Below are 25,729 nucleotides of genomic sequence, written 5' to 3' on the forward strand. Positions count from 1 at the left end.
CTCTGCATATGTCCTTAGAATCACTCAAAAACTACCTGCAGGAATCTACTGCAGATCTGCACCCTCTGCAAGGCCTGCTGGGTAGATACTCCTGCTCTCACACAATTTCAGGGTCCTATCCCCGCTCTTGCTTATATTTGCAGTATTTCACCCCTGCAGAAGGCTGTTGTTGTTTGTAGTCATGAGTTATGTTTTCCCATCTAGCATAGAAGATTTGTTCTGACTTTCCTTGGACAGTCATGGAGGGCAGAAAGGAGCAAATACACTTTTCTTTGCTGTGTGCCCATAATAAGGAGGGGACAGGAGTGAAAAGCAGAAGGGCTAAGGAACAACTAGCTTATGCTGTTTGTTTTCTACTTCCTAGAGTCTTAAAATGCATTAATCTCTGTGCAAGGTGCCCTGAACAGGAAAGCCTTCTGTTTATGTAGAAGACAGGAACGTTGTGGGAAGGGACAAGGGTGGCTGCTCTGCATGCTCAGGCAGCTTTGCCTCCATCCTGTCCTAGACTGATCTCTGCCAGTGGTGATGGGTTGCTCTGGCACGGGGCCCATTTCACCTTGCCATTTGGGCTGAGATCTCTGGGTGTGGTGAAGGCTTTGCAAACACCTCGTGCCCACAGACGGCTGGTTTAAGACTGTGGAGCTCCCCTTACACAGGGCTGAGGAAGAGGAGTGACAATGTAAAGGAGTTTGGGTTACAACAGGTTTACAAATCTGAAATAGCAAGCTGGTACACAATACAAATATCAGTGCTAGGGATTGGAAATAAAAAATATACAGGCACTAAACCTAGTTTTTTATTCCACATTTAGGACTGAGTGAAATTTCCACTGGTAAAAGACCATACTTTTCCTATGAAAGCATTTCCATTTAACCTCTTAGGATTAGAAGAATGGAACCTCTTCCTATTCTTCTGAGAAGCAGTGCATACGGATGCTGAAGGGGTACATGTCTGAGATCTGGTCAGGATCTTCCCAGTAAGCAGATTTCCTATATTTTCACATTTAAACTGTTTGTTCCTTCTTTTATTTGAAAATAAAAAGTATTTCTTCCAAAAGATGATGAACCATACAGTAACCTGGTAATGATACCAAAACAAGTCCAACCAGGAAAGGGAGTAATAATAAAAATATTAATAACAACAACAACAACAACAATAAACACATACCATGCTGTGCCCAAGAATTTTGATGTCTTAGATCCTCTGGTGTTATTTTGTGTTCTTATTTTTTGCTGCATCCTGTGTCACCTATGTCAGCTACTCCCCTGGCTCTCAGAAAAGCGTTTTACAGCCACTATTTCACTTGACGCAATAGCTCTTTTCCTGCATGATTTTAATGGTTGGTGCAAATCTAGATGCAAGAATTAGGGATGCATTTGTCCTCTCCAGACAGAACTCCTCCTGCTGACATTCTCCACAGCATAGTTTATTTCCAAGGCTCCAAGAATCATGCAGAATCCCATGGTTATTTCCAGACAGTCAAGCAGGAAACCAGGTTGGTCAGCAACACTTCCAAAGGCTGTCTTTTTTCTCTCTTTTTCCTTCTTGCCTCTATTGGTGCTCACATTCTTCTTGCCAACACTGGTGCTCCTTTAACTCAGCCACCAGATGGTTTTTCAGGGTTTGGTTCTCATCCCAGCCATGCCATCCCAGGCTCCACACTTGAGTGAAAGAGGAGCACCTGTGGCTCCTCACTAAACCTCTGATTTAATGCAAGGTGAGAGTGAATCAACAGCAATGCCTCTCTGCACTGCAATAAGCAATCTTCTGAGAAGTCCAAAGAGCATGCTGGCACTGGGTGATGGGGAGAGCATATATGAACTCTGTCACTAGCAGGTGGGAATGCTACTAGCACTGCTCTCAAGTCAAGATGAGAGTAGGATTTTTTTTCCATTGTTGTTGGCCTGAAGAGGTTTAAGTCCTCTTCTTTATACTGACTGCTCACTAAAATGTGATAAATCTCCACATAGTAAGCTCTAATAATGAAAAATGCAACATGCTGAAACTAAAAAGTCTAACTGAAGGATGATGTTTTTCAAAGCTGTTTTCCCAAGGACAGCCAGCTGCACACACTGGTCTGTGCCTCCACAGTTTTGACTTGACCTTTATTTTCTGTCCCCTCCCATAAAGGTCAGTTTAATATATTTTGGCAAATCATCTTTATTTTGAAATTATAATGTCAACAGCTTCTGGACTCTAAACTTGCCTTTTTGCAGAATTTTGGCCTTTTGGCTATTGTCAAATTTGTGTAAATGCACTCACATTCGACTAAGTTATAAACCCTAAAAACCTGCAGTTTGTTTTTATTAGATGTATTTCTCATCAATTCTGAGAATGTATTTTCTTCTGCAATGTCAAATCCAAACTGTGTGATGTGTCATTCAGCATGTCCTGACAGATAAGCCAAGAAAAAAGAAACTGTTGGCCATGAATTGCCTTTGTCCAACTACATTCCAGCAGTGCACACAGCACTGAACTGAAGGTGGAGGAGCTGAAGGTGGGGTTTGCAATATACAAAGAGCAAGGTGAAAGAGAAGGGAAAGCAGGCATGGGCTTGTGATGAAGGGGACAGAGACCTAAACTGGGAAACACACTGGGGTGGACTGGAGAACATGGAAGAGGACTGGAAAGATGGGGGAAACAGGATTTTTTATGTGAGGAATAATTTTGTGGTATGAAAGAGGCTAACCATGGTCACAAGAAAAAAAAATTCCTTTTGTCTCTGACAGACACATCAACACTGCCAAGTTTCACTGAGAGGAAAGGGCTATGAAGCTCAGGCTGAAAAATTGTACTGCAGTGCCTAATGCAGCGACTGGCAACTTGTTATCACTATGAGAGATGCTGCTAGTTTGAGAGCAATAGAGGTCTGGTGGAGTGAAGGGCCTCAAACATGCTCCAACCTGTCTGATAGAATATGGTATCTTTGGTTTTCTTCCCCCATTTAAAAAGCACAGGACATATTACAGGCCATTTACACACAGATGAGTGCAAATACTTTGTTAAAAATTGCATAATATGAAAAAACCCTTTTGAAAAGGATGCTTTTAAAATTCTTGTGACTGTGGGTGCTCATTGAGAACTGGCAGTGCTGCAAATAGTTTGCTGGCTGCATCAACTGAACATTGCAGGATCTGGAAAAGTCAGTAGTACACCTACTTAAGTAAGGCACACAAGTAAGGCACACAAATCTCTCTGTAATTAATACCTACTTCTCTCCACCTTTGGTTCACCATGCATGCAGCTACTGCTTTAAAGAGCATGCTCTACCCTGAGCCCCTCACTGAGCCACGTGTGACAAAGCCCGCAAGGATGTCAGATGTAATGCTTGAATAATTATTATTTGTGTGTTGGGAGTGTGCCACTTTGCAGCCTTCCTAAAGCCCTTTTGTGTCCCGTCCCACAAAAACGCACACACGGAGAATAAAGCCCTGATAGCTTCAGCGTCCCTTGTAGTACCACTTACCTGCGGGGATCTCTGCAGGCTGGCAGGGAGCTGTGGGTCCCCGGGAGGAGTGAGGAACTCCAGTGACAAAATTGTAGTGAAAGAGGCAGCAGGGACGAGGAGAACCTTCACAGTAGAGGAAATATAAACAGACCTCTATTTGGCTCCTAGGAGATGAAAAAGAAAAGTGCGAAACTCTGGGGTGGAAGGTTTCGCCTGGCATTAACTGCGCACGTAGCGGCAGCCCCGCAGCCTCCGCATCTCACCGGGCTATCCCGCCCGGTGCCAGCAGTGCCCGCTCCCGCCGTGCTGGCGAGCCTGGCAGCCCCCAGCGACGCCCGGCTGCCCCGCAGGAGTTGCCACCTTGGCTTTTGTCCCAGCTCAGAAACCTGGATGCCACGGGCCTGGCTCCCGCGTCGTGCGGTGCCCGGCGGGAGGCGCAGCGGGGCCGGGGCAGGGGCGCTCCGGGAGGAGGTCGGGGCTTACCGGGGCGGGGGTCGGGACCACCTCCCCCGCCTGCCAGGGGCTGCCGGTATTTGTACATGTTGATTCAGCATGTAGCGGGGGCGTGGGGGAGGAATAAACCCTGCGGGGGAAGCAAGCGGCGACCCCCCAGGAGCACCGGGGAGGGTTAATCGGCGAGGATCTGTGGGTCTGGGAGGAGAAAGCGGAGGCCGGGCTGGGGAGGGGGAAGGATAAGAGGAAAAGGGGCAGAGCGGCTCGGAGAGGTCGCACACCGCCAGCCTCCGCAGCTGGGGCAGTGCCTTCCCGCGTGCTCCCGGCGGTGGTGGTGGGTCCTCCCTTCCTGTCCCAGTCGTTTCCTCCCGCTTCCCCTGCCACAGAGGGCTCAGGGCTGGAAGGGAGAGAAAGGGACCCCCAGGGCTAGACAACAGCCCGCCCGAGGCGGAGGCAGGCGCGGCGCCCCAGGGGAGGCGGCGGCGTCCGGCAGATTCCCCCAGCAGTGGGAGGGCTCCGGGAGAGGAGAGGCTGGGGGAGCATCTCTAGCCCGGGCTGACGCCCGAGGAGCGAGGGAGGGACGCAGAGAGAGGGCGAAAGTGCCGCCTCTCAGCTTTACGGGCGTCCCCAGATTTTAAGGACTGGGGTGGGGAAAAAGAAAACTGAGGACCTGAGCTGGGACCTCCCAGACGGAGCGATTGAAAAGGAGCCAAAGCAGGCGTCGGGGGGCAGCGACATCCCAAGGAGAGTCCCCGTCCTCCGCTACCCGCAGCCGCTGCGTGCCCGCCGCCACCGACTCAGGATGTGGGTGCCGCTGCTGCTGCTGCTGACGGAGCTGCTCCCCGCCGTGCCGGCACAGAAGCTCTCAGCCCTCACGGTAAGGCCACCCCGCCTCCGGCGCGAGCAGCCGGCACCGCCGCCCCGCCGAGCGCCTCCGGGCAGAGCGCGACCCGCGGCTGCGGAGCGCAGGTTTACTGCGGGTCCCCGCAGAGCTTCGGTCCAGCGCTGATGTTAATGCTTTTATTTGCCCGAAGAGGAATAATGCTGCAGTGAGGTTCGCTTTTGGACCCACTCGGGCTGACCGATTTTACTTCATTTTAATTATAAAGCAACATGAAACAAGCCTTTCTGGCTATTCCAGGGTCCATGATGCTATACATGGAACCCCGCGTAGAGATGGGTGAGCCAATTCATTAGGCTTGCTAAATAAGCCATAACCACTATTCTAGCCAAGACCTGAGGTTTGCAGCTAATAGCTCAGTTCAGTCTTCTTGTAGAGCTTGCAGTGTTTGCAAAGCTATAATTAATGCAATGTGTAGAAATAAAAACATTTTCCTTAAATGTGTTTTTAAACAAGTGCTTGAATAAACATAACGGGCAGCAAATACCTCTTTCAAGCTGTTTTTAAGTGTTTTGGTGAAGGCTGTGTGCTTAGAGTTTATTATGGTAAAGTTACAGGCAGATGCAAAGTGAAATAGACACTATTTTGTTGAAGTCTTTCAGAAAATTCAGAAAATTTCTGTAGAATCCCGAGAGTTGACTTTTTTTGGGTTTTTGTGGGTTGGCTTTATTTATTTATCTATTTATTTATTTATTTATTTTTGTTGTTCCCCCCCCCCACTTATTGTGTAAGGTGCTATAGGGACAGCTCAAGGTGAAATGGCTGTGGGGGATGGCTGAGCTGTTCATACCTGAAATTCTTTAGGAAAAGTTTTGTCTTATTGACTAAGTTTGGGGTGTTTTTTTTTGTGGGTTTTTTTTTTGTTTGGTTTGGGTTTTTTTTGGTTTTGGTTTTTTTTTCCTCTTAAATTATTTGTAGATTAGAAGCTGCTAATTGAAAACCCTAAAGGACTGATGAATTTATTGTGTACGGCATTTTAAAGTGTGGGACAGGTAAAGTCAAGTGATTCTCATATTTTACTTTTTAAGACCCTCATTTGAAGCCCCCTTACACTCTCAGGTGATATATATTATTCTAATAAGCAGATTAACATTGCAATTTACTTTCAAGTTTATTTTAACAAATGTATAAACATAATTTGCATGATAAGATATGTAATATTCTTAATATTTTTTTCTGTACATAAAAAGAGTTCTAAATATTAGTGTGGAAGTAAAGTTACTAAGTTACCAAATCTTAGTTTGTCCAAATGTAAAATAAAATTATTGTGACTGTTACAATATCTTTAGATGATATGGAACTCAAATGATGTTAAAGCCATTTAAAATATGGATATAAATCACTGCAGAATATACTTTTCATTCAGTGAGGGGTTGTCTGTGTCACAAAAGGGAAGAAAAATCTGGCCAGGGACACTTTGGCAAACTTTTAAAAAATTAAATGCCATAGACTCATGCAAATTTATTTGACTTCACTGTTATCTGAGTGATGTTAGAAGTCCCTCTGTTTCTTCCTTCAACAATTCAAAGTGTGCAGTACTCATTTCTGTGCCTTATAGTAGTCTGCATCTTTATGAACCATGAGCAAAAAAGTCAATTCTGGTAGAATCCCCATCCTCTGCCTCTGCTACCAAAAGGGTAATGGTTTTGAAGATGTCAAGCTTTCAGACTGAAATGAACATGAACATTTTGGTAGGAGTAGCTAGCCTTGTTAGTAGAGGACTGTAGGTAGTGAGCTCAGGTTAGTTTTTCTGCTGCCTCTGCCCTTCTTACAGAAAGGGGTCACCCATACAAATACTAGACTACATTGGAAATCCTTCCCTAAAACAAGTAAGGGACAGGCAGACACCCATAGGAATGAAAAAACGCACATACACACTAATGCACATATACTTTCTACATCTTCCCACAAGGCTGCACTTTGAATGAGGCAGGTTTATTTCTACTATTTCTGTACTTACCTGTTTAAACAACAATAAAAAACCAGTTCTATTATGGCAACAAATGCCACACCACTTAATCATTCTTAGCTCATGTAGTCATTTTGCTTGTAGCTCATAGACTATATAACCCCTTTCCACTTGTACCTTTCTCAAATATCCACGGATAGTATCTGCATAATTACAAGGAACAACAAACCCAAGCTGTGTAGAAAAAACAAGAAAATCTGTGGCTTTTTTTTCACCTGCTGTGCCACTGTGTGGCCATTCTTTTCTACATATCATATGCAGATTTTATTTTTATTTGTGGTTTGAAGAATAACAGATAAAGGCTGAAATTTTGATAAAGAACCAGAGGTCACGGGAACAGGGCATGTTTCACTGCGGATCTGAGTTTTTTCAAAACTATGGAATGATCATGGGGAGGGAATGCACATCCCTGATCACAATACTGTCAGAGGTATACTCATCTTGCCAACTGGTGGCAATATCAGTGGAACAGTCTACTGCAGTCGTAAATCTGACAAGATGAACCTTAGCAGAGACAAGACAATAAAATTATAGTTCACTCTAGCAAAAGCCACTCTACCATTTTCCAAAAGGTAACACATGGATCAGAGGTTTTTTCTTTGCCTGGGCTTTAAGGAACAAATTGGGTGATGGCATGGCAGGGAGGGAGGATGTCAACATCTGTCTTTAAGATTTTCATCTGCATAAACAGATCTCTGGCCTGTTTTAACTTTATGTTCTCACTAGCTCGAGGGATGGATCAAGTACTACTTTCAGAAAAGACTTTCAGTAGTTTACAGACCTATTTCCCCATTTAATTAGGAATAATAGTTCCACATTTTACTTGGGCAGAAATACCCACAAGAACCACCCATGTCTGTAGTCCAGGTGAATATGTGATTTTCAGGTGTTGGAAGTTTTGCAACAGTCCAATAGCAATAAATCACAGAGTTTTCACACAAATAATATCTCCAAGATATTTCTGATCGTCTAAGAGTCTTTTGTGACTGCAGTTTTGCAAGGAGTAATGAGCATATGGCTTCCTTGTACATAACAGCTATTAGGATGATTTCTAGCAGGCAGATGCATCATAATAGTCAGCAGGTAGTTGAAATACTCCAGTCTGTCTAGAGTCTGGTCCCCTGGACCTCATCGCTGTATCTAACGTGGGTGTGAGTGTTGTAATCTGTCCATCTCTGCCTAAGCTGTGGACCCAGACATAACTGACTTGACTGCCTCACTGTGTGCCAGGATAGAAAAGGGCTGATGAGAGATGGGCTGATACATACTTGAATCTTTATTGGAAAGCCGTGATGTACACCATGGTCTAAGAGTTTCAGAGTTTCTATGTGTTCACTGGGTTAGAGATAGTCCAGAGTTACTTTGAGTTTGTACTGGTATTGGCTTCTTGTCACCAAGATTACTCTTTGCTAAGGTTTCTCCTGGACTCTGGTCTCCTGAATAGGAACATATTGCAGTAATAGATAAAGTGAGGTGAGATGTAATATTCCAGTTATTAATTGCTAACTGAGCCTCAGGGATGTATGCAGGAGGATAATGTTCTTTAGTATTGTATTTATTGTTATTTCAAATGAACAAATATTGGCAACAGAACAATGGCTTTCATTATGGAAAGGTAGGCTGAGAGCTGTCTCATAAGAACCCATGAGACCTGGAGGGACTGTAGCCAGTTTGGCTGCCCCTGTTTTTTTCTCCCCTTGTGTCAAATACTAATATAAACCATTCTTACATTCCACAAAATATCTTAAGTAGCCTTGTCCTTTTACCTTGTTTATAGAAAACCAGGTAGCACTCTGCAGTTGTTGTAACACACTGCTGGAATATTTTTGCAATGCTGCATTTTTATTCTGCTCCGTGAGATGTACCCATTCTTTCTGGATGTATGAAACTGAGGAGATCTGAGCCTTGTTGACTTCTTGTCTTAGGGAAATTAGGCGTATCTTGAGGATATAGGTACTTTTGTTTTGAAACACAGTGCTTTGAAAAAAGCTCATTTGTTTCTCAAATAAGTAAGTTTATGATCACTGCACTTACCAACACACTTTGTCATTGTTTATACTGCATTTTTGAAACCATCAACTTCACTTTTATCTTGGTTGCAGTGTTGTGTGTGTGGATGTACTTCCACAAACAATAGGATACAAGTGTTTCTTATTTTAAAATCTTGATGACTTGCAACATACCACAAACTATTTATACTTTCAAAGCCTTGCTGCACCATCTGCTTTTCTCAATACAATTGATAGATCTTACAAAGGAAGAAAGTTTGCTTGAAATTACTTCTTGAAATGAACACCTCTGCCTGGTAATAGTTTATTTCATCAGCAGCTGAATATTTCGGGGAACAATTGTTTTCTTTTTCTCCCTTGGCACATGCTTTGTGAGTATTCAATAGCATTTAGTGTGCTGGATAGCTTCCACAACACTGACCAATATAAGATGGACCACTAAGGTAGTTCAGTAAAGGGAAACTAAACACAATCAAAGCTTTCCAAGTTAAGGACCCATTTGGATGGCGCCTGCAAACCAAAACATTTGGAAAAGTTACTCTAATTGTGACTGAAAAACCAAGACCATAAATAAAATTGTAAGTGGCTCCAGATCCTAAAAACATTGTTACTGCAAATGGGCATTGGTACAACCAAGGGTACATCAGCTCTGAAAATAAAACACTTTCAACAATGCTTCCTTGCAATAAACTCTCAAGACACTTCTTATTAAAGAAACAACACCAAAAACTGTGGGAGTTGATATTGAAAGCATCAGCAGACTTCATTGGGGGTCAGAAGTAATTTTTGTGCATGCAGCCAACATAAACTGCACCTTATAATGTGTAAGACATTAATGAAGATGGCTGGTTGACTGCATGCCCATAAGATTTTTAAAACTAGAATTGAAGACTGGAGATTAATGTGAGTAGGGAGGGAAGAGCAGGACAGAGCAAACAAAAAGAAGTAGATCATGCATATTGTGGCCACTTTTGGTGCTGTCATTGGCCTCCAGTTGCCTACTGAATACCTCGAGGAACAGCTGTATTTCTTGACAGTGGCAAACTTCAAGGTTTAGTTCATTTTGAAAAGCCTCCAAAGGTTTAGCTGCTATCCAAAACCTATCTGAACCCTATTTGTCTGGAAACCAGGCTACAGATCTTTTCAAGATCTGGCTTGCTCGGGTCTTTGCTCAAATTTCCATTTCTTCAGCCAGACCAGCCTCACCACAGGCGCAGCCATTTTCATGGTATTTTGGTACTTCATTTCCTGTCGGGCCTAAGACCAGGAAGTGCAGAGGCGCCTGAAAATTAAAAACTAAGTAAGAAAGAGTTTGAATCAAAGACCTATTTTTGAAGAGCAATGAAGGTCTGAGTTTGGTTCAGGAGTGACATTCTTGGGCAATTTGCAGAGTGAAAGAGGTTACATCTTGCAAAGGATTCAGGGATTTCCAAAAATTTTGTGTTTTCTTTAGAATCAAAATCCAAATTCATCCTAATTTTCTCTTTGATTTAATATTGTGCTTTGAGGTAGATTTTTAAAGAGTTGACGTGCTAGATTCATGATGAATGCCATTTCATAGTTAAAATTTGTAATACTTTCTTACAAATTAATATAGTCAAAGTAGTTTCTGACTTTGTGAATACTGCATCCTCTGCCTCTCTGCTGTCTTTTACGGCAAAATTCTGGTGCTTCTGTTGGCATTTCTTTATCCACTTCTGGTTATTAATTGCTAATCACTGCCTTAATATTATCTACAGTAGCAGTGCAACAGTGCAACACTGGAGGTAAAACTGGAAAGAGAAAATACTTCAGAAAAAATTTGCAATATGCTAATCTTACACTTAATAATTTATGCCAAAAGAAAAGGAGGGATAGTGAGATGTAACATGATATTGTCCATAAGCAAATAAACTAAGCAGAGAAGGTATAGCATAAATACCTGCATGTTTTTCTTGCAGTTTTTCAGTCTTTGCCTAACTGCCCCATGTACATAGGGAATTGGTTTGAATTACATCAATTGTTGTAGTGCAGTGGTGTGCAGGGGATACAAGGATACAACCTTTGGTTATGGGGAAGTGAAAGCTACCTAGAAGAATATGGATTAGTTTTTAGATTGGTGTGATAATGCTTAATATCAGAAGGTTGCTTAATGTGAGTTTACCAAATTATCAGTGGTCCTCAGTCAGCAAAGCTAGTGCTGTGTCACATCTTACCACAGAACTCGTGAAGTCAGTCTCCCAAATGGAAGTTTCAGCTGGTCCTTGCAGAAGAAATCTCTTTGAGGAGTTAGTAACTGCCCTTCAGTGAATTTTTTTCCCCTCACTAATTTGTTACCTTTTAAAAATGACCACTAAGTGTTTCATCAGCTGTTGAAAATCCAGGCTAATAGAGAATGCAACCTAGAATTCTGGTCGGGACAGAAAGAAAAAACATTTCCTGAAGACAATCCTTTCGAGCTCGCTCCCTGGTTTGCTCAGTGGGTTGCTAGAAAACTTGCTTGAGAATGTTTGCATCACACCTATCGAAAACCTAGCTTTTCCCCCTTCATTTACTTTAGGCTGCTTGTTGTGTCATCTTCATCTTTTTGAGTCACTGAGTAAAGATATATTTTTTTTTTGTGTGTTGCCTTAAATTTGTTTTGAGGATGTAATGATATACTTTCTTGTCTTTTAGGTATTCATTTTTAAACTGTAAACAAATTAGTTGTCATACATGTGCTATAAATCATTTATCTGTCCTAGAGCACCTAAAGAGTGCTTACATGCAAATAAAGAAAAATTCCTTTACTTTGGAATGCTCTTTAACTCATGGCTTAATGCTGTATTTTGCAGATTTTTTTTAAAATAAAATTGCTGCCATGAAGTGCTCACAGTCTTTTTACTTGGCCTGGCTTTATTGTGCAATTACTAATATTCTGACCTTTTTTCAGAATTAAACAAAGTATTATCAGTGAGTGAACAGTGTAAAAGCTCAGGAAACATCAGTACATTTTTTGAAATGCAAGTAGTGACAGATAGAAAATAATTTTATTGGTATTCAGGATGGACTCATTATGATCCATGTAGCAAGTTGCAGTACAGAGAAAACCTGCAGATAGCAGGTGACCCCTGGATGTCAGGGTGGGAAGACAATGTCTCAGTTCCATTATTTTTTCTTGCTCTTATCTGGAGTGAAGTGGAAGTATAGTTGAGTTTACTCTGAGTAAAATCTGGCATTGAGTCTCATTACTACTTTGAAGGATGGGGAGAAGAGTGGGTGACATTTTAGTAGACATGCAAACCATTTTAACCATATTTTAACTGCAACATGTCTACTTGTACAGGAATGGTGTTAAAACAGATCATGTGTCTGCAAGTATCACAGAATACAAAGTGTGTGAGCTGGGGATGTAAATCATGCTGTCTAGAAAATTGCTTCCCAAATGTTTTTCTTTGCTAGATGCTGCTCTTCACAGTGGCATCTTCCTGCTAATGGTTGAGAATCTAGGGTGTGGGGCAGCTCTTCTGAGAATACAAGGTAAAAACATGGCATTGACAGCATGTCAGAGAGGTGGTGATACTAAAATGTAAGAATCTCTTCTCAGTGAGGCTGATACATGTGTGCCATGCTGGTTTCAGTGCACTTGTCTTCATCCTGATTTTCTATGTCATCCAAACATTCTGTGTTCCTCTTTGGGACTGTGAGGTGAACCTAATGGTCTTAAAATTAAAAGGAGATTTTCTGCTATAAGCAGGAGGACATGTTGAACACAGCTTACCAATGGTCTCTGGTTCAGTTGTCTCAATTTATTTGTCCTTGTCTGTGCAGGTGAAGAATTATTTATTGCATTTAATCACAGTGTTTTAGTCAGTTCTCATTCACTGTAGCCTCCACATGGATGACACTTAGTGCAGACAAAGGGGTGTCAATGAAACTGACCCAGGCTCTGTAAAGTTATATTTGTTAATGGTGTGGTCACTGTACATCACCTTTTTTTTACCTATAGTGCTGTATAACACTGCTCAAGTCAAGGGAGAAGTTGTCACATGAGCTGATGGATCTTCTAGAGTGAAAAATCACTGTGGCAAATGTCACTTTTTAAAGTAAAAGTTTCTATCAAAGAAATGAAATCAAGTGAGTGAAACCTGGTCCTGAAAAAAGTATGCTACGATGTACTCGAGGGTAGTACATACTGTAAAGATATCTTTGTCCCACAAGAGGGTGCAGAAATGAAAAAGATTGTCAACATAGAAACTAAATCAGGCTTTGAGTTAGCCATAAGTTTATTTGTTCAGTGAATTATCTCTGGTGTATTGGATGGTTTATTTTTGGAAGAGAGACATCAAAGATTTAAGTGACGCAAAATAAGAAGCAGAGATGGGAGGGTCCATACAGGTATTTCTCCCCCTGTCCATTCCGTTGCAAATACAGAGCGGTGGCACCGCTTGCGCAGCGTCCTCTCAGGGGCAGGGAGGTGACCTTTCTTCTTCCATGGCACTGCAGGGATCCACCACGGGAGGGAGAGCAAGAGCAGCGCGGTCTGCCCTGTCTCCTCTGGCAAGGGCTGAAAGGAGGGCAAGCCCTTGTTTCCCTCCCCAGTGGCTTTAGTCTGGAGGGGAGCAGCTGGGGACCTTGATTTTTCAGTACTTGCCCCTCAGTTGCACATCAGATTGGAACTCAAATGGGAAAAATCACAAGTGGAAAAAGTTTTGACACAAACTATTGAAAGGTAACAAAGAGTTCTGCAAAAGGAAAGTGTCTTTAATGACATGGCATGGCTTGATGTTAATTAACATGAATTAGCATTCATGAGAGCTCAGAGCAGGCTGGTAAGGATGAATATAGGCCTAACATATGAGATGCTTTTGGCCATGAGACATGAAGAGGGGTTCAGTCTGCAGAAAGCATGGGGCATATTAATTTCATTGCATATATCCATGCTGTTTCTTTTTGCAGCATTTATTACATAAATTTTGCTGAGCAAGACAAAACAAAGTGGACAACTTATTTTTTAATGGGATTGTCTTTCAGACCATCTCCTCCTGGAACGGCAGTTTCCAAGCATGCCACATTTTTGATAGATTTCAGCCTAAGTGGATTTAGTTGCAAATCTGAACTTTAAACAGGAGGTTTTATCTTCCCATCATGTTTTCTCCTTGAAAGTTCCAAAAATTACAATTCTGAAAGAAAGGGAAAGTTTTTTTGAAAGAAGTGCTCATTTGGTAAATTGCTCTTCTGTTTAAGCTTCCCTTTTCCAGGTGCTGAATGACTTCCAGAGCAAAAGCTCTGTCATTGCTTGATAGTGGACTTCCATTGATTTGCAAGAAAATTACAAGGCAATATTCATGCATGGATAATTGATTTCAATCTGAAGCGAAAATGGCAAAAAGCCGAGCTCAAGTGTCTATTTGTCTGTAACTAGTGCAGCAATTTTCTCCACCGCAAAATGGGTATCAAGTACTTCTCTTACGAAGTGTCAGTATTTATGTTCAGTAGCTGCAAGTCCAGGAGAGGTCTATAGCAATGAGAGAGTCAGGGTGTTTCCTACTACATGACAAAGCCAGATCTGACACCAAGACTAATGGCTGATAGAGATTAATTTTTTCATCTTTGTGGCTGGTGACAGACTCACTAAAGCTCAGTAGACACAGCACTGCTGGTTTGGTAGAGGGACTGCTGAGATAACCACAGGTTCACAATATGTGTAGTACTGAAGTGGAAGCAAAGAAAGAGATAGCTGCAATACTGCTGCTAGGAGTGAGCCCATAGGACCTGGAAATTGTCATCCTTTCGGACTCATAGTTGTGACTGGGCTCTCTCTGGCCACTGTAGATTTTTTCCTCCAATATTCTCCTTCTCCATCCAGTTGATCTTTCCTTAGTTTATTTTCAGTGTTTACATGTATAGTCTGTGAGATATTTGTGTTTGTACAATGTTTTGGACAAAAGAGGTTCATGCCTGTTTGGCTTTCTTGATCTGCCACAGTTTTCAAGTTCAGTAATAAATAAATCTTGAATGACACCTTCTTGCAGGTGAGACTGAACACAAATAATGGAGGATATACAAATAGCAGAGTTCATCAGGCAGTTGTGGCCACAGTCTGGTTCTTTACACCCTCTGCAAATTATCCAAGCTGGTTATTTTGTATAGACTTCCTTATAACTATGCATGTACACACACACACACACACACACACAGAGACACATATGTTTGATCCTACTGTGCCTTTTGTAAAGAATTGAAGGAAGCAATTCAACATTACTACAGGAAGAGATCAGCAAACTTGTCTATTCTCTGGTCTTGTCAAGCTGTTGGCCAAAGTATTCTCTACAGTGCAGAGTGCCAAGTGTCATCTGCTTGGTATTTCCTGACTTGTGAGAGCTTAGTGTTTCAACCTTATCATTGCCCTAAAGCTGAGGTTCTCAGCCTCAGTATGTGTTTCCTTTCATGGTGCAAACCTCTTTCTCTCCTAAAGAAAAACAGCTCTGAATCAATGCCTGGTCTTTCCTACAAATTCTAATGTGAAGGCTTGGATGCTTCTTCCTATTTTTGTAGGTCAGATGGAGCTGGAAGCTTCTCTACCCACTGCCCTTCCCTACCTTTCAAAGAAGAGGAGATGGGTTTGGATGAAAGATGCTTATGTCCTGTGGGTGCAGACCAAAGAGTTGAGAGGTGTTCTTACTGCTGTGTTCACAGCCTCTGAGTGTACTCTCTCTTTCTATAGCAGCATCACCAAGAACCCTCTGGGAAACCTCGTCCAAAGGCTCTCTTGACACACTCAGAGAGATGTCAGGCATTATCCTTCTTCCTGTAGGCCTTCTGTGGCTTCAGCATGTTGTATCCATCAGCTGCAATAAATTCCCTAGATTGCCATTTTCTACCTTAAGATGACCTGTGTCAGCCATATATGTATATGCAGGGATACACTATATACATTTCCATGCAAACCTTTTCTTCCTTTTGTTTTTCAGCAATGATTGGAAAACCCCCATAAAAGTTAATAACTAGAATGTCAGATATTTCCCCCCCAAAGTTTATGTAATCTGATCTGACTGCTTTGATGTGATATTTTTTTGTTTGTGTGTTTTGGTCTAAGGAAATGATGCATAGGAGTCTAGTGTTAGTTTTCATTTGACAAGATTTCTAAGCTGTTAGGTTTTGACTGTGTTGGAAGTGCTACAGGGCAGCTGTGTTTGTTAGTTGATGAATTTGTGTAATCTAAAGACTGAAAAGAACAGAAAGAATACCATCTCCCTTCAAATCTCAGATCAGGTCACTTCAGGAACTGCCTCAGGCTATATTTGATTTTATTTTAGGAGCTCTCATGATTATCATTCTAAATAATGACAGAATAGAGCTTTTACTGCCTGGATTGCTTATTATGACAGGATAAATCAAAAGGTCACACAATATCTTTCCTTGTTACAAATGTACATTATTTCTTTAGAACTGGTATCCTGAGTCTTCTCAACACACCTGGGGGTAAGAAAACTCCTAAGTGAGATTCATTTTACAACCATGTTCGGAAATCTCACTCATTTATTAGAAGTAAGAAGCAGCCAGAAGTCTCCAATGAAAGTAGGAGGTTACAAATAGGACTAATCACATGTAAAAACTCACTATTTCCAGCTGACAGAAATTAAAACAGTGTCAGAGATGCAATGACATTCCTTTCAGGGATCTTTGTAAAACTGAGACAAACAGAAGGGGTGTGCCTGATGAATGGGAAAGTTTGAAAAAAAAAAAAAAAAAGACAAGTCTATCAAAGCTGAATGGGGTCACAGTTCATACTCTCCAGCTCTTTTGTGGTATGCAGGATGTCTCTCAGGAAGAGCCCTGCAGCTGTCTGCTGTCAACAGCAGCAAAGCAGGTGTGTGTGTGTGCCTGGACTATATACTTTCCCATACCTGATGCTTCTCGCTTGAATAAAGGTCAACATCTTTTAAAACTTTGTGGTTATTTTTTTACTGCTTCTGTTTTTGCTAGAAAACTGTTCAGTGGAGTGAGATTTAGAAGCTGTTGTCAAAGAATAATTTGAGCTGATTACCTAATTTCCTTTCATTTGTCGTGACTGTGAAATAGCCTGAGGGCTGCATGTGTCATATACACACATTCTGTGTCTTGTATTGATTCAAAAGTTGTGTGATGTCTGCAAGGCAGTTCAAATGGCAAAGTAGCATGGGTGAGGGGAAGAGAGATGGTTTGCCCTGCCAGTACACTCTTCTAAAATGATTCTGCCTCACCATGCTTTAGTCCTTCCTATTAAATAGAGGTGTCACAACTGCATCTTCTGTCCTGACTCTCTGGAATATCAGTTAATTTCTGTACATCCCTGTGTTACTTGGACAACAGAAATGCCTGAAGCAGGCACTCAGCTGAAGTGGATCTCTGATTGTGGCCTGTGTGTTGTGGATGCAGGAGCTGCAGGTTCAGCTGTACATGGGTCCTAGAGGAGGGATTGCATAATAACAATTCTGATTTTCCACAGTATTTATAAGGGGTGTGTCCAGCCTTCTTCATAACATCCTGCTGAGTCCAGTGGGTGTTTCAGCAAGACAGAATTGGACATGTGTCTACCCTCTTGAATCTGGGAAACCATGGGTCTACCCCGTAAGGGCAGGAGTGTGCAGAGGAGCTTGGAGATAACTGAAGTGCCTGAAATGATACTGTCAGTGTTCATGTTTGGATATGAAGCCTGGGAGGTGTGATAAAAACTTTTTCTTATGTATCTGTGTGGTGGTGCTGTTCATAACAGAAACATGTTGGCAGCTTTTTGTGCATACAGGTAGAATTTGATCAGAAGGATACCACTGGGCATATGCTGGGCATATAGAGTATAAAATCACCCCTCCATGCTCTTTCTTCCTACTGGATGGTGTTTCTTCCATGAATCAACCCTGTTGTCATATTTGTCCTTCTTACATGTTGTTGACAAATGCATGTGACTACAGAACTTAAAGGTCCACTGAAATAGCCACTAATTCAAGAAACAAAACTTGTTAAAGACCTGTCATTCCCTTTTCAGGGCAAATATAGCTATCTCTCTTACTATGAATTTGATAAATCCCATATCCACCAAAACTGTTACTATAAGACTATTGTTATGAGTAGAAAACTTGTCCATTTTAATCCAACAAGTTAAACCTATTGCTGTGGTTAATAACTTCATGTTGTAATCACCTGTTGTTAATAGCTTTTCTTCAGTTACCTGTTAATAGTTAAAAATCAGCTCAAGTGAAGTGTCCCCCTGCTGTTTCCCGGGAGATGCTCAGAGCTAGTATGCAAATGAGGAAGCCCCTCACCAAATCTCGCAAGAAAACCCCTAAAAACAATGAGCCAACATGGAATTTAGAGATCTAAGTGATGTCTAAAGGTGAGGAATTTAATCCCATGTCTGCTAAGATCCTTTTTACCTCTCACCCTAACCTAAGAAAAAATCAGCTAGAAAGAGGACCTTGAATGTCAGACTGAAAAGATAGAATCTCCTAATCTCCCGTGAGGAGGGAAGCCCCAGCTCTGCCTGCAGACCAGCGGACACAGCTGCATCATCCTCCTCCTCCCTGCCACTCCTGGGAGCATCGGCGGCGTGGGCGCGACCCGTTGGTTTCTCCCCACTTGAGCTGATTTTTTAAATAAAGGCATTAAAAAGGAGAAAGATCTCCTGCCCTGTTTATTTCAACTATCATTTTTTTTCCCACTGTGAATATGGTAGTTTTAGTCTTTGTGGCAAAGGCACACCAAGACGCAGCCATTCTTAAACAACATGCTCAATGAAGGCTCCAAAGACTCTTCTAGGAGACAAAGATTGGCTGATAGATACCTGCACATGGTGGAACCACTGGCTCAATTGAAATACAAGTGAATAGAATCTGGAAGAGGGTTAAAGTCAGTTAAAGTCAACAGAATGGGGAGCTGCGCTCATGCCAAAAATATGTGAAGAAAAAAGCTTGAGTCTCAGCATTTTTTATGGTTTTTTTTTCTTCTCAAAACCAGTATGGTTGTTTAAAAATAAAATGGGCTATGAATAACATGCACACATTTTTTGTAAAATTATTTTCTTACAAGTAACCTGTAAGCCAATCTCCAAATGATTCATATTACCTCAGTAACATTGACTTTCTGTGCATACAACTCTGTTAAATTAGACCTAAGGTTGTATACATGTTCATCAACACAATCATTAAGAAAAGCTCATGAAGCTGGGAGTGCTAAAATACCTGTTATTCATTCTGACTGCATTATTTGGGCAAACCCATTCAGTGTGCATTGGTTTCAAAATGCACTCTTTTTCCAAGCTCTTGCCTCTCAATCAGTCCTGCTGTCCCCCGTGGCCTGGAATCCTGCCCGAGCTTGACTGCAGTATGTCAGGTGAGGTTCCTGCTGCTTACCTTCCTTAGTTGACAGCACCCCATGTTGTCTAGAAGTGCTTGCACATTGTGTAAAAACTCCTGCAGATTGCCTATGAAAACATGGAATGAGGGAGTTTGTGTTTTCAACAGGCAGCCTCTGTCTTAGCAACTATGTGAAACAAGTCAGTGCTATTATTCATTAATGTGGCCAGGACTCCCTTGTGTCCCTTAACCTGAAGCTGTGAACGATGCTAAGAAAAGAAGGGCTGGTCTTTCAGCATTGTTGTGGTAGCTTATTGATCAAGACTTCAAGCTTTTTCTAGCCCAGAGATCTCTGCTGCTTGCTGTTTTGCTATCTTAAATAGCTTTTGATTATCTGCTGTCTCTGAGATAGACCTTCTTTGGTGCATTTTTCACATCAAAGGTGGACACCATTGTGCTATTGCTATTTCATTTTCCATATTGAATTGGGATCCGTGCCATGGCAATCCATTTAACTGTTATGATGTTGTTCAAATAAACTGAAAAAAAATCCAGATGTTACCCTTCTTCTGCTCATCACCTAATAAAATACATAACCAGTTCTCTGTTATCCTGGGGATAATTTATCAGCCACACTCAGCTTCATTATTGAAACTTCCCTTATCCTGTGGAGAGTGGCTGATCTGTCTAGTGAAGTGCAGTCCCACTCCATGTAGTAGGTTGTTTGGGAATTTGTCTGGGGACCCTTTCCCCTTAGAAAATATGCATTAGGTAATTGTGATGTTCTGGTAAAGGCCAGATTGGTGACAGTGTAATGCCCCTCAGAACCACAGGAGACAAGCAGGTTCAAAAAAATTTTGGCAAATATTTCTGCTTTATTCCTAGGTGACTGGCAGGTCACTGCTGTGTTTTTGATTGTTGGCTGAGCACAAGAACAACCTCATATGTGAGGCACAGTTGCAGTTGCCCAGTGGTTGCTGTTTATTTGCTATCACCTCTGTAATTCTTCAGGAGCCAGTGGAAACTGAGTTGGTGGAAAGGATGGCTTCCTCATCTACTCAAAGACCATTTATGAAAGGCTGAAAATTGTATCAGCTATAGCATGGGCTGAAAAATAGAGAGTGAGAAGTCACACATATCCAAAGATAGGTGCATACATGTTTGAAGGATTGAAAAAGAAAAACACAAAAGAAGAAGAATATGTCAATATCATATACAGGATAGCCATCTAGCTCCAGGCAGCCTAGGGAAAGTCCTTTCCTCTTGCCCCAGTCACGTACATGCATGTACTGACTCCTTTTTTTGGTCTTTTTGTTTGCTTTTAACTGATTTCCTTCATTTGTTGATAGATGGCTTTTCATTATCTGAGATTAAAAAAAACTGTTATCAATAACAAAGCATGTGAAATCTATTCTAGCTAATCTGAATAGATGAATGGCTGAATGTTTTCTTTTATTATAAGAATTATGTAATCAAAAATACAAGTGATTAAAAATTATGTTTGCATAAAGAGAGAAAGAACAAGAAATTTGGGCTTTTTAAAGTAAGTTATTTTAAAGGGCAATTTGCCTATGAAATGTTGCATTTTTAGAGAAAACACTTCTTAATAAACAGCTCTGTTTGAAAGATTTCTGTAAAATTGGTGGGTTTTATTGAAATTCTGTGTTTTAAATGCTAATGTTCTTAAGGAGATGGAAAAGCACTCTTGTATTCCAGAGATTCATAGTAATGTGAAAGAGCTTGGTGTCCAAAGAGAGCTGGCAGAAGACAAAAATGGAGGAAATCTAGCACTTTCTAAGTAGAAGGACTTTTATTGGAAGGAATTTCAAACAGCTGCAGTATTTCATGCACAGTGTAGCATGGATGAAACTACAGGCTGCTGTAATTATAGTTTTGTATCTGTAATGGATATCTCCTAAACAGGAATGAATACAGTTTTAAAAGTTTCATGAACTGATTCTGCTTCTGTGAATATTTTCTAATCTAAAAGGTATTCTGCAAAATTAGCACATTCTGCAGGTTCTCTGGTTTAGCTTCTTGTTAACAATCACACTGTCTTATTTTAATATTGAAGACAATATAGAAATATTCACCATTGTCTTTTTTTGCAAATTTCTTGAGAAGTTCCTCTACTAATTTTAATATGTGAATATCTATTTCTGATGAAAGGTTTGATGTATACCATAAATGTAGTTCATTTAAAAATCAGCTTATCAAGCCTTATGTTCAGAAAAACCATATCTTTAATACAGAGTAACTAAAATGCCCAAGGATTTTGCAGATTTTGTAGAATATATTCAAGCCTTGAAATATCTTAAAAATCAGGCTCTGTTCTTGAAACAGTTATAGGCATAATAAATACTGGTTAATTGTCATGCCATGCAGGACTGTCTTGTAGGTACATCTGAAGTATGGGATAAATTGACATTTGTATTTTGAATTATTATTAGCAAGAGACTGAGATAAGACAGGTCAAGCTGTTGGTTGTTACATTTGCTAAATTTGTTTCTGACTAGGCATATCAAAATGTTCACAGACAGCTGCAGATTTATCCCTGCAGAAGGAGGGAAAAAAGGTCCTTACAAAACTATTACCAAAGCCAAACACATATAAAGTAAAACTGTTTATTTTATTATCACAGTTTGTTTTTCTGTTTCATACTCACACTCTTCTTTGCATGGCAGATATGATCACCTTTAGAAGTATAAAGGTGTGATTTGGGACATGTCTCCAAAGATCCATTTTTGAAAAATCCCAAGCTATTTAATTAATGTGTTTTTAAAGGTATCTTTGGTGTTCTATAGAAAATTGCTTTGTTTCATTGTTCAAGTTCCTTTACATTTATATCACTTTCATGATCTTCCTGTCAGAGTGACCTTACTCATATAAAAATCTTTAGTGTCAAAATAGTCCAGCTGTTTTCTCCAATTACCCAATGTCAAAACATCCCAACAACCCAGTCTAAACACATGAGAGTCCAACATATTAGCACATGTAAGGCTTTTTTCTCATATTATTCAATTTAAAATTAATTTCCCTTCTTCAGTCCAAAGAAAATCATTACACATTCATCTCAGGGGACCAATTCCTTTTTACTTGAACCACTACAACTGACTCTTAATATGGTAAAAAATGTAATGTGAAAGACAAGATGTCTGTGTTAGAGTGTCATGTGCTGTGAGGACCAGGGAGTGGGAACAGTGGGGGCTCCATGTGGGCAGGCAGAGCCTGTCCGACCCCTCACCAGGAGCAGGCAGACAGGGGGACCTGGGGCAGCCCCAGCCCCTAGCATCTGATGCCTCCCTGGGTAAGGGCTGCTCTTTAAGGGGGAGGTAATTTATAGTTTGGAATATGGGCATGGATGAGCAGAGCCCATGGTGAAGATTAAATGGGGCAGGAGCTGTGGATCAGGCAGAGGCCAAGCAGCAAGGTTTTAGCTGGAAAGTAGGTCCTGTGGATGGGGACAATCTCAGCTGGGTTGTCACTTCTCCAGCACAACATGGGAGCCCCTCTGCAGGGACACCAGGGAAGAGGGGCTACCAGTGGGCTGTGCTGTCTCTCCATTAATCCTGACCTCAGACAGCCAAACCTTTATGAAGGGCATCATCTCAGGACCTGTACATGGGATCAAAAATCTCTATAATCTGTAAAATAATTCTTCTGATGAAAAATTCTAGCAGCCAGGTTTTTGATCTGGGCAAGATGACACAAACCAACTTAAGGCAGGCACAGGCCAAGCTGTTGTTTCTAGTTTTACAAGACAAAACTGGATTGGTTTGTGTCTGCATAAGCACCCCAGTAAACCACCTCTGCATTCTAGCTGATGTTGAGTTACATTGTCCTTTCTATAATAGAGATTTTATAGTTTTAATTGCTATGAAATACACAGGCAGTAGAGACAATTAACTTCTGATTTAATCACGTATGCTGAAGTTGCCTTGCTATTTGTGAGTGAAGACTTTTCCCTTGGAGAAGGAGAATTAAAAGAAGGTAGCACAGTACAAAGTCAAAGGGTCTCATCATCCCCTAAGTCATGAAAAGACTGAACAGAGAATCTGCAGAAAACTGTAGAAAAATACTCTGTGTAGTGGGCTGACTCAGACTGTGGAAGCAATGTGTATGCTCCAGTCGTACATCTAATCACCCATTGTGCCTAAGCAACATTAGGTTTTGTAGGTTCCCACATCATATTGACTGTTGTTTTGCAAGACAGCAGTAACCAGTCTGTTGACAGCTTGTATTCAGATATCTGACAGGACAGCAGCTTGTAGATAAAGTTTCCCCATCCACAATCTCCTCAGGTGTGAGTAGCAAGCTATTACAGGAAATTAATTACACTTTCCACATTGCTTTCCCTGCTTTGTACACCCTATAAACCAAGAAGTGTAAGTAAACCTTGTGGAAGCATGGGTAGGCTGTCAGAGACCGAAGCTGCAGAGGGAGGTGTCTGTGTCTATGTGCACACCTGTGCCCAAGTGAAGGAAGCACAGGAAGGACAGGTGCTTTATGACTATTTCCCCACTGCAGCCAAGTATTGATCAAACACTCCTGGTAGTAGGAGACCACATAGCTCAGTGTAGCTGAGTGGCACAGTGCCCATGCTGCTGTGGCTTTCAGAGTTGTGCAACAGGGAGTAAACATATCCACCTACATCAAGACTAGTGTGGCAGTATTGTTCCTCAGCAGGCAGTTCAGGGGTGCCAGAGATTACCATGGTTGTAATTGTCACATACTTCTCTCACTGTTTTCAAATTTCAGAAGGCTAAACTGAGTAAGCATGTTGCAGGTAACTAACAGACACATGGCTTGCCTTCAAATATTCACACCAGAAATGCCCTAGTGAAGTCAGTTTCTACTATATTGCAAGGTCTGGTCAGAAATTGTTCTAGACCACAAGAACTGATCTCATGTTGATGAAAGATCAAATTTCATGTGTTGTGTTTGCAGTTATGAAACAAAAGGTGCTTGCCAGCATCAGCTTTCCTGAGACAACAAGAAAACTGACATTTTCTCCTCCCTGAAGAATGAAAAAAAGGAATAAAAGTATCCGTTTCTCATTTCTTGCTGCAAGAGAAGTATTCTTGCTTTTACATTCTTTACCATATCAGGATTTTTTCCCAGACTTTAGGAGAAATGTTTATACTGAAAGCACTCACAAAGTAATTTATGTTACTGTTATACCTGGTCATAAGTTTGAACACTAAATCCAAGCTAATTTATAGGATTTGGAGCTGATTTTCCATTCATAGTTAACATTTTTGATCAACCTGAATAAGTAAAATAATGGGAAAAATTTTAGAATTTTACAGTTGTCCTGGAAATTTTCATTGCTAACTGATTGGTTTTGGTACATTAGGCTTGTCTGACCTCTTTGGATGTTTTCAGGATAGGCAGTAACTCATGAAATGATTAAAGTAAGTTCTACAGGATCTACTTATGAAGACTTAATGTGGGGTAAAAATTTTACAGTCAAGTCCTATCTGCCTTCACAATAAATGTATTAACCTTGAATGATTCATCTAGTTCCTCACTGAGATTTTCTCTGAGTAGTGGAGATTTTGTCACATCATTGCAATAGTCTTGCTTTTTTAACATAATGTAGTTAGAAATAGACTTTTTCACCGAAGCAAACTTATGGTAGCACATCAAATGGATTATATGTATTTAATGGGAAGAGGAGAAATAAAACTTGTTTTCCGTTTGCACCAGTTCTATGTCAAGATCTGCTGTAGTTGTCCATTTAGCTAGCTCCTTCCCTGGCCTTTCTGTAGCTGGTGGTGTCAGGGAGTCTGATATATTAGGCTGGGAAGGGGCTGAGTGAACTGTTGGTGGAACTGAGGTGTAGGGAAGGGGCAAGATTATCAGTGTATGTGGGGTATTCATTGGCTCTTGGTGTTTTTTGCAGTGCTGCTTTGGCTGACAGAAAAGTCTGGGATTTCTCAGGAGGGCTTTCAATGTACTGCTTCTCTGTGACTGGCAGCTCAGCTCTGCTGAGGAGACAGCTTCTTGTGGTGCCAACAACCGTGCATAGTGCTTGCTACCTAGATAATCAAGACAATATTTGATATATTCTGGTTTGAACTAAGTGTTTGTGCTAGAAACAAAATCTGGGGGAGAGACGATCCCTAGTGAAAGTTGTACTCTAGATGATTTTAAAATACTTGGTTTTTCTAGTGGGAAAGGAGCCCTCCCTCTGCCCACCAGAGCGGAAGGCAGCCTGTGTGCAGCAGATCTGAATAAGAGTAGTTTTTCCTGTTCCTTTTGTACTTTTGATACCTTCTTGAGGTGCCATCTATAATGTGTTGCACAACACTAACAAACTATAATTTATGAAACAGTTTAATTACTCAGCAAAAGTTACCAACAGGGAGGGAGTTCTGAGGATCAAAAAAGCATTATGTTTTTATACTGCAGGGAGCCTTGATAATATAGATTAATAATTTGGGAAATAAACTCTTCTCACAATGTCAGCCAATGTCTTTCAGTCCCTTTATTATGCAGCCATCTCCATGAGGAGAATGTATGTTTTCATGGGTTCAGTCCCATTTTTTTGTGGCTATTACTGCACAAATATTGAGTAGCTCTTTGAGCAATGACATCTCAGAGGGGCAAGCCCCCTTTGCAGAACCCATGCAGTCACCAACATGCCCTGTCCAG

General features: G+C 41.2%; 1 protein-coding gene across 4 annotated transcripts in view; it reads left to right on the forward strand.

The window, feature by feature from the left end:
• Positions 1 to 4,128: 4,128 nt before the first annotated feature.
• The window catches only part of SMOC2 (SPARC related modular calcium binding 2), a 140,512-nt gene continuing 118,911 nt past the window's right edge, over positions 4,129 to 25,729 (forward strand). For 2 of the 4 annotated variants that reach the window (XM_039707716.1, XM_039707718.1), the window contains exon 1: positions 4,129 to 4,778. In XM_039707716.1, the coding sequence (XP_039563650.1) occupies positions 4,704 to 4,778 (75 nt within the window). In that variant the 5' untranslated portion in view covers positions 4,129 to 4,703. The remainder of the gene's footprint in view (positions 4,779 to 25,729) is intronic. The other 2 variants (XM_039707715.1, XM_039707717.1) reach the window with 1 other exon arrangement.

The sequence above is a fragment of the Passer montanus genome, unplaced genomic scaffold, assembly GCF_014805655.1.
Source record: "Passer montanus isolate IOZ18808 unplaced genomic scaffold, ASM1480565v1 scaffold2, whole genome shotgun sequence".
Classification (NCBI taxonomy): Eukaryota; Metazoa; Chordata; class Aves; order Passeriformes; family Passeridae; genus Passer; species Passer montanus.